Genomic DNA, 9,728 nt, shown 5'->3' with positions numbered 1-9,728 from the left:
TGCCAATTGCAACAACGCGAAAGCTTTTATAGTAACCACTTCAACCTACCTCTTGTAGGTGTAGGGGCTATCAAATTGGCTCGTTGGGTTTAAGTAAAAGCTTTTGTGGAAGTTGTACCGCAAGGGGGAGGGGGCGAGGACGTTTGTCGTGCCAATTGCAACAACGCGAAAGCTTTTATAGTAACCACTTCAACCTACCTCTTGTAGGTGTAGGGGCTATCAAATTGGCTCGTTGGGTTTAAGTAAAAGCTTTTGTGGAAGATGTACCGCAAGGGGGAGGGGGCGAGGACGTTTGTCCTGCCAATTGCAACAACGCGAAAGCTTTTATAGTAACCACTCCAACCTACCTCTTGTAGGTGTAGGGGCTATCAAATTGCCTCAATTGATTAGTTGGGTTTAAATAAAAGCTTTTGTGGAAATTTTACCGCGAGAGGGAGGGGGTGAGGGCAAATTGCAACAATGTGAAAGCTTTTAAAACAACAACTTCAGCCTACCTCTTGTAGGTGTAGGGGTTTTTAAACTGGCTCCACTGATTAAATTAACAAAAGTTTTACTGCAGTGGGGGCGTCCAATAATAATTTCCAACTAATTGGAATGTTTTGTTAAACATTTCAGTCTGCTACCCCCTTTAGGATGAAACGGCTGTTGGGTTTAAAAGCTTTTACGGAAATTTTACTGCAAGGGTAGGGCGGTTGCCCAGCAGTGCGAAAGCTTTAATAATAACTACTTCAACCTACCTGTTGTAGGTGTTGTAGGGGTTTTCAAAATGGCTTTATTGATTGATTTATTAGGCTTAGGTAAAAGCTCATGTAGAAATATGTATAGTCTCGCACAAAAGTTCACGTTCGTCGATTCTTTCGTAGGTACTTTTCAGGGCGCGTTCGGTCCTTCGGGTCGGGTTTTTCCCGGTTCCTCCAAAGTGTTCGTCCCGGGAGTGTCGTACAGTAACGCGCGAAAAAACGGGAACGATGACAAGATGAAAATTGTCACAGTATAAACGAAAAAGTGCAGTCCGATCTATTTTATTTTCCTGTCGTTCGAACGCCGCCTAGATCTTCTTCATCGTAGACTAAGGTAGGATTTTGGTATATCGTTTACTAACCCAATTAGTTGTCAACGTTATTTTTCAAATGAGTTGCCAAATGAACGTTTTAATAAAATAAATTTCTCTTTTGGTTTCAAAATTCTTAAATTGAAAAGCTTTTTGAGATACTTTGGAAAAGTTCAATTTGCACTTCTATCAGTTTGAATTACTAATTAACAATAAGTCAAACCTAATTTTCATTTTTGAATTTTTATTATTTTGTAGTAATAGTAATTAATATTCTTTGTTATTGATTTTCAGGTGTTGGTGGCGATTGGTCGACGTCGCGACGGATTTATCGGTTGACGGTTTTATTAGAAACTTTTGTGCGATTTTTTTAGTATTTCATATTTCACCCAAACATTTTGTTAAATAGAAAGAATTGGTTAATTGCTATTATGTGCTTCCAAATATCAACTGCATTTTTTCTTGAGATAATTCAGAAAAGTAGTTTTTGAACTCTTAACTAGTATATATTAATTCTTTTTAATTTATTAGTAGCAGTAGTTCCTACATGAATTGTCTAATCTTCTAATTAACCAATCATTTCTATAAGAATATTAGCAAACAAATACAAAGTTCTGTAATGTTCATCTTTATTTACTCTATGTACATTTCGCCTTGCTTGGGGGGGATCATTAGGAGTACAAGTGCAACACTGTGACTGTTGAATGTCATACTGCTACGTTATAATGTTATATTCGAACTCCTGATGATGCCCCCCCCCCATTTAACAGGGCAAAATCTACGTAAAGTAATTAAAGAAACTTTCTCTTCTGGTGGTTTTTTGTTACTTTTCATAGTCAATATATTTCTACATGAGCCATTGGTGAATAACTATGTTTATTCATTTATATAAGTTACCAATAATTGATTTTGATTAATTTTTAATGCCCCCCTCATTATGTGATCAATTTTTAGGGGGAGGGCGGTCTTACAGCCAATTGCAACAACTCGAAAGCTTTTATAATAACCACTTCAGCCTACCTCTTGTAGGTGTAGGGGCTTTCGAATTGGCTTCATTGATTGATTCGTTAGGCTTAAATAAAAGCTCTTGTGGAAATTATACCGTGTTGGGGAGGAAATGAGGGCGGTCGTCCAGCCAATTGCAACAACGCGAAAGCTTTTATAGTAACCACTTCAACCTACCTCTTGTAGGTGTAGGGGCTATCAAATTGGCTCGTTGGGTTTAAGTAAAAGNTTAATAAGAATTTACGTCTTTAAATATAATATTTTCATTTCAATTAAAAATTTTCAATGATTAAATTTGAATTCATTATCATCGTTTTTATTAATCCTCAAACATTTAAACTATAAAACTACAATAAACAAATAGTTTTTCCGATTTCAAGATTCAAAAGCTTATGGTTCAGGTATTTGTAGGGCTGCAATTTTATTAACCATTTTTGCATTTAACTAATGTGTATTTTCTTGCGATTAAGTTTGTGACCTAGGGTCATTTCGGTCGGGACACCCCCGGGGGTGTGTTAATTTCCGTAATCATTTCAGGTCGCGTCCGGTATTTCGGTTCGGTTTTTTTGTTCGAGACGGGTTGCCAGTCTTTTCGTTCGTTTTCGTCCCGGGAGTGACGTACAGTATCGTGCGAAAGTGCGGGAGTGGTAACAATACGAAAATTGTCACAGTATAAACGAAAAAGTGCAGTCCGATCTTTTTTATTTTCCTGTCGTTCGAACGCCGCCTAGATCTTCTTCATCGTAGACTAAGGTAGGATTTTTTCTATTTTCCCCTTTTGTCTGGTGGCAAAGTTGCTGCCCGATTTTGTGTTCCACAGGGAGAAAATTATTCAGGTTTAATAAATGCCTGTGGCGGAAATGTATTTTCTTCGTATGCGATTTAATTAAAACGCAAAATCAAACGTACACATTTAATTAAAGAAATAACGAATGTGAAAATAGACACGACTATTTTTGGTGTCTAAACTCAAAGAGATACCTTAATTAAGACAAGAACCGTGAAATAATTAGTCAATAGGGTGCTGAACCCCTCAATATTAAATTATTATTTATCAGGGGAAGTTGTTCTTTTTCCACAATAATCTTTTGTATCCTAACTCTAGAAGTTGTTTAATATCGGATTATGGATGTGAGGTAATTTATTAGCAGGTCTAACAGTTATGTAAGGGGTGCTATAAGTACTTTTAGGGGAGGTTGTTGTTATTTTGTTTTCTACGTATATTCTATAGTATAACCGCCTTCAGATTTTCCGTTTGTAAATTTAAAATGATTATTTCACCTCTTGCCCTTCTAAATAATAAACATAATATTTCAACCCATTTGATAGGTTTTCTGAAAGTTTGGAAATACTTGTCGATTTTTGAGATTTAAATTTACGTTGCGTTAGATAATCGTGTTCACCCTAATAGACAATGAATTGGCTGATTATACGTTCATCTACGTGCATGACCATTGTTGACCTTTTTTTTAAATTATTGTTATCCGCGAGTGTGCTTACCGATTAAGTTGTTAGAGGAGGTCAGTGTGTCACGGGCGACGTCATCGAACATCCACCTTATGTTTTTTTTATTTTACTGCGCGCTTCTTCCTATCAAATTGTTGAGTGGAATAAGAAATTTCGCGACCTTCAGTGCAAAATTGGATTTAAGCGTGCTTGTTATGACAAATTGCCGTACATCACGATAACGTATTCGATAATGAATATTAATTATTCAAATGCAATCGGCTACTGATGCTTCGAACAGGTTATTGGGCGTCTCATCGTCGGTTAATTAAGAGATCCGTGTGATATAATTTTTTAAGTAATCAAATCCAAAAAGAAACATAAAGCTCTGTCATGGTTTCGCCCTAAATACGAATCTATGGTTCAAAAAATTCCATCTGTGTTGACTTTCAAAAATTAGCGTTGAAGATGCCCAGTAATCTAGAGCGAACTGTTGGCATTGATTTTTACGCAATAAAGAGCTTTTTGTTCCTTGATTGAAATAGACTCAAAAATAATTACTTAGGTAAAAACCCCGTGAAAAGCTAGCTGTTATAATACAATGAAAACAGTAGAGGTCCTAAGATAGTACCTTGTGGAACACCGGCGTACATAATTCGGAAATAAAATTATATTGAGTGTATTATGGGCGATAAGACTGTCTTCAAAGAGTGGATATACAGACAGATATATGATATAATCATATTTTGGGTTTGTAACACGTACACAGGTGTGTTACAGAGCGCTAAAAGGCGTTTTGCGAAATACAAATATCGTATTTGATACCTATTACCACATTGAACATTTATGTAAACTAATTAGTATCTGATAATGTATGAAACTTGTAACGTGTGGCCATATTTAATTGATTTCAATTGTCCAATTATTTATTAGGTGTCTTAAATTCGCACAGAATATGGACGTCTTGTATTTGATTAGTCTGGTTTGAAATAGTAACGTTTCAGTAGGTATTGCTTGGCGTACGCACTCAAAAGTATACCTGATAGTAATAGTTAAATTAAATGGCTTCTGGCTATTCGGAAACAGGTATTTCGGTATCCAGGTTAACAAAATTGGTTTAATTGGCTTCATTGTTACTTAGTCAGCCGTTCAAAAGTAGGATATATTTTATAATGCGACGATCGTAGTCTGTATCGATAGCATCCTCTTTATTCGCCGTACTCTGCGCCCATTGATTTTTTTTTTAAATGAAATCTGTCGATTGTTTCTATTTACTTATTACAATTCGCCATTGTTTAATAGACGGTCGCAATGTTAATTAAAGATAAAAGACAACGCCGAAAAAGGTAAACTCTATATTTAGGGGTTAACGTATGTAAAAAAGGCTTAATAACGAGCAATTGTTATAATTATAATAAGTATAAGTGCATGTATGCTTTATATGTCTTATACTTGGCTTTAAAGGAATTAAAGTGTATCAGATATATGTAGATAGATAGGTACGTATATGGCAAGCGAGGAGAGGTGTTTTGCAAGAAAATTTCGTACGTTCTGTAAGCATGTAAATACATAGGTATGTGGTGGGATACATTTCTCGACGTATTTCGTTTGTTAATAAGAAAGGAGCTCTGGTCTCTGCTGAGTGAAAATGTATACATATGAACAAGGTGCTTTGCCGCAAAACGACCTTCTATGTTATTTAATCACTTTTCCGTAACGCCATAAGACAACTTATGTAATTCAATTCAAACAGAGTTTGTCATCTTTTTCCTCTTACATGCTGCTGTAACTGTTGCTGTTGTCAGAAATAATTTACATGAAATTAAAGAAATGAGTTGAAAGGAGTTCGGGTCATATGGTAACCATAAAATTAAACAGGGTTTTAACGATACCTGTAGGATTTTCATTCGAACAAGACATTGTAATATCAAGAACTTTTGTTAACTATAACTTAGAAAAAATATAATTTAATCTAGATCTATAATAATATAATCTAATCTAGGTCTACCGCCATGTCTCGTTAACTCTTGCTTCTGCTGCTTCAAATATGTCTCTGGCTAGGCGTATGCATAACAAATATTTCGCAAAATGAAGATGGATTATTATAAAATGTAGATAGGTGATCATACTATATTGGTTATTTATTTATATCATCATCATAAGGTCGTTAGACTGGTTGGACACGCACCTCCACTTTTTCCTATCCTGAGATTCTTCGCATTTCCCTAAAACTAGAACATCCCACATCCTTGACTATTTGTGAGCAGAGAGGTCTACCTCTACCCCTTTTAACTCCCGTTTCTGCCTCTAATATGTCTCTGACTAGACCTTCGCGCCTGACAAGGTCTCCTACCAATCTATTTCTTATTGATTTCCATAGAGTCCTCTGTTCTCCTATTCTTTCTAATACCTCTTCATTTCTAACCTTCTCTATCCACGGTATCCTCATCATTCGCCTGTAGCACCACATTTCGAACGCTTTTAACCCTTTCTTTTCCCCAGCGCCCACCATCTATGTTTCGCACCCGTACAGCGCGAACAGCATATACCCTTTTAACAATCTTTTTTGAATTTCTAAATTCATCGTTCTCGAGCACTATCCTCTGCTTCGATTCGACCCTGCACTATCCTCTGCTTTATATCCCTACTACTCCTATCCTTATATTCGTTCTTCCCCTACTTCTTCTTCCCTTGCATACCAGCATTTTTGTTTTATTATTATCGGTAAATTTACATTTATATTACCGCTCTAATTAAATGTTTCTCCAGGGAAGGAGGATGCGTGATGCAACAAATTGTTTTATCTGCCAAGGTTGAGAGAACATGCTCTCTTTTTATTGAACCTCGCCAAGATGTTAATTGGTCGTTTTGATTTTACCTCTCGAACGTGTTCTACATTTGACCACACTTTTGGCTATCGTAAAGTTCAAATTCCCACGTGGTGACAGCTGAGGTCACCAAAACCGATCTGTCAAACGTTCGTGACGTAACATTATCCTTACAAGCAAAAGTGCGCACCAAGATTCAGATAAGGAAATACATAATAATAATTCTTTTCGGTTTCATGTTGAAACGTTTGATTATTTATCAGTAGCCCTGTGCACTTATCAGTATTAGTAACGACTACATCCGAATTTAGCCATTCAAAGCCGCTCGTTGATATTAAAAGTAGGCCTAGACAACCTTCCACCTTTTAATTTATGTGTATGTGTATATATGTAACCAAATGTACACCTTAACGTAGACATTTAAACCCGCTATGTTTTTTGCAATTGTTTAGACCGAATAGGGTATTTTTATTCAAAGAAAATATCCTGACGCCCATTAGGGGTACGCGCTAGTGTGTGTCGTTAAACTTGAGCTCCACTCCCCCCCCCCAAAGCTTGCAGTACTATTTTTATTTATATTTGAATTTTTTTTGTTGTTGAACTGCATTTGCTGTCTCATTTACTAGAGCGAGTAATCAGATTTGTTTAACGTTAACAAAAGGCTCTTATTGACTGCCACTGCACGGCAATTATTGTGTGAAATTGTATTTAAAATAAAAACCGATCTGAATGACAAGGTTGTTCGGCGTGAGATTGAACCTTAATGTCATGGTCCTTTTATGTTGTGTCCCACTAATTCACTTTTCGTGAGTTAATTATTTTAACAGTATCAATTCACGAAGACGTCTTTTGTTCGTCTGCATTTTGATCAAATTAAATGCGATTTCACACTTTCCAGTTGAACGAACTTTTACTCTAAGTAAACGAAAACTAAAAGATTCTAGAATTATTATCCCTAAATTAAAATTTGGGGCACCCTTCATGTTTAAAAGTACAATATGAGGTTGGATATAATTATAATTATAAGTATTGGGGGGGGTAACAATTTTCTAACACTTGTTATCACCATAAAGAACGATTAGGTACATAATAAAGTAACTGTTGGAGAAAAATTAGGTCGGTTCGTATACATGTGTACAAATATACGTAAATTGTCATTGTTTTTAAAGATATTTGGTGAAGGGGGTCTACGCTACTCTACAAAAGGTCAGGGTTGCTTCAAAAATTGGGTTATTTTGTAAACACGTTGTAAAAATGAAAGAGTAACAACATAAATGCATTACAACTTATTAACAATTGAAGTACCCATATGTTGTATAATAAAGTAAATCAAAAGTAATTGGTTTAAATTTCTGCAGTTACGACCCAATTTAAATCAACAGTTGATTATGAGATTAAGATGCTTTAGTGCTTAAGTTAGTCTACTTATCTCGCTACATTGCCCCGATTATCAAATGCAAAGTTGAATTATTTTAATTAATAAAAATTTTCACCTTATTGTTCGAAATTGCCTGTGTGAAACTTTAGATTATTTAGACAAAAACAAAAGAGATGTGCACATGCATCGTGAAGAAATAGAATTTAGGACATTAATAAACAATTTATTAATGTGTGAAAATTCGTTTCATTTCTCATTTCGATATGGACAAGACACGGTGAAAGACCCTTACGTTTCACCATGTAATAAACAGACATGTGTTTTATACAATCTCAAAATGACTCAACGTCTGATAGAAAGTAAAAGGTGAACTCTGTGATATACTCTCTCCTAAACACGAAACTATTACGCTCGGCCCAGTGATGCTGCTAATTTAATTTTTTTTTTTAATAATGCATCTATTGCTAGGAACGATCGCTAACTAAGGCTTTAAATGTCCCTCTCACTATATCGATAGCAGATTTTATCGTCGTTCAAGTTAATTTTATTTAGACAGAAACAGAGAGAGAGAGAGGAATGAGGAACATCATCTCAATTGACGTAATATTTTTTTAATTTTTATTTATTATTTACACATTAAAAATTTTTGTACAACATAGAGGTAATGTTACGAATCGATTAAAATGGTAACATACATTGCATTTGATATCGTATAAGTATAAATAAAAGCCTTCAGCTTGCTAAGACTACGTGTATATACCTCTGTTTGTTTTTTTTTATTTATACCATTAATGGTTCGAAAATATGCGGGGTGTGGTAAACATAGGTATTGGTAAAAATTGCATAAAACACTGTAGTTACTTGCGCTTGTTACGTAGCAAGATCTTAAATTGAAGTCTAACTCACGTGCTGTTACGAGAAAAATAAATAGGTACTTATTTGTCTTAGTACTTAAACGAAGAAATATTGGGAAATCGCACTGATCCAAATCTTATTCAGGTTGTCCAATATATTATTTGGATTTGTGGAATCATTAAAATGCAGAACTTTTGTAATTATATTTTGTTTAGTACTTTGTACTTTTTCTGTTTTTATTGATTCTATCTGAATTTATTTGCCAAAGATGAACACATAATTTCTATTAATTTTTACTTGAAGAACTCGTGATAGTTAGACGTAAAATTGGTAAAAATTCCTTTTTGTGAGTTTTCTCGAGACTTTTAGTGATACAGTTCTAAAGAAAAACTCAAGAAAATTCGCAAAATAGGATACATCACAAAGAACACGGTTTAAAATTCAAGGAAATTTGGAAAACTACTTTAAAATATTCTGTTTGCATGTAATTTTATTCAATTTTCCACTTTTTTCAAAAAATTTCCCTTAATCTGTATATGGGGCAATGATTTTAATATAACAATTGTTAAAAAAAAGTAAATGCAAAACAATACAAGAAAAAAAAAACAAAAAAATAATGTCTTACTTGAATCTATTCATATCTACGTATCTTCCTGTTAGGACAAAAAAAGAGATTCCCAGTTAAGTTCGGTGATGGTTCACTTTCACAATACGTTCGTTTAAATGTTGCTTTAATGTTTCACACACTAAATAGTCTTAAACGATAGAAACGTAAAGGAATCGCGATTTTTTTTAGTCGGAGGTCAACCTGACTACAGTGTTTTATGTCTTCGAAGGTACTGGCTCACTTACTGCCTAGTTTACTTCTTGTAAGTCGAGGTGCATTCTCGGTTACCAAAGGATCCAAAGAAGGAGAGAGTATTTTCTAACGTATGAGATAAGGGGCAGTTAGCTGTCCTCAATCAGATATATCGGTGCATGCTTGCTGCGAAATATTAACGTAAATTATTAAGACATTGCAATGAAAAATAAAAAACAAAAAAATTGGGGCAATTGGAAGAGACCACCGACCATTTAATGAGAATTGGTGTTGAAATTCAGTTATTTAAACTGGTAAATGACAAATAGTTTTATTCCTTAAGTAATTGGTCTGTAGTAAGGAAAA

The 9,728-nt window shown here is 34.8% G+C and overlaps 1 protein-coding gene across 1 annotated transcript in view; it reads right to left on the bottom strand.

Annotated features, from left to right (window-relative positions):
• The window catches only part of LOC108738979 (peroxidase), a 16,048-nt gene extending 6,619 nt beyond the window's left edge, over positions 1–9,429 (bottom strand). Inside the window, exon 1 of the mRNA XM_018472612.1 lies at positions 9,189–9,429. Within this exon, the coding sequence (XP_018328114.1) occupies positions 9,189–9,202 (14 nt within the window). The 5' untranslated portion in view covers positions 9,203–9,429. The remainder of the gene's footprint in view (positions 1–9,188) is intronic.
• Positions 9,430–9,728: the final 299 nt, after the last annotated feature.

The sequence above is a fragment of the Agrilus planipennis genome, unplaced genomic scaffold (assembly GCF_000699045.2).
Source record: "Agrilus planipennis isolate EAB-ADULT unplaced genomic scaffold, Apla_2.0 scaffold134, whole genome shotgun sequence".
NCBI lineage: Eukaryota > Metazoa > Arthropoda > Insecta > Coleoptera > Buprestidae > Agrilus > Agrilus planipennis.
This window is presented reverse-complemented; position numbering and strand designations above follow the sequence as displayed.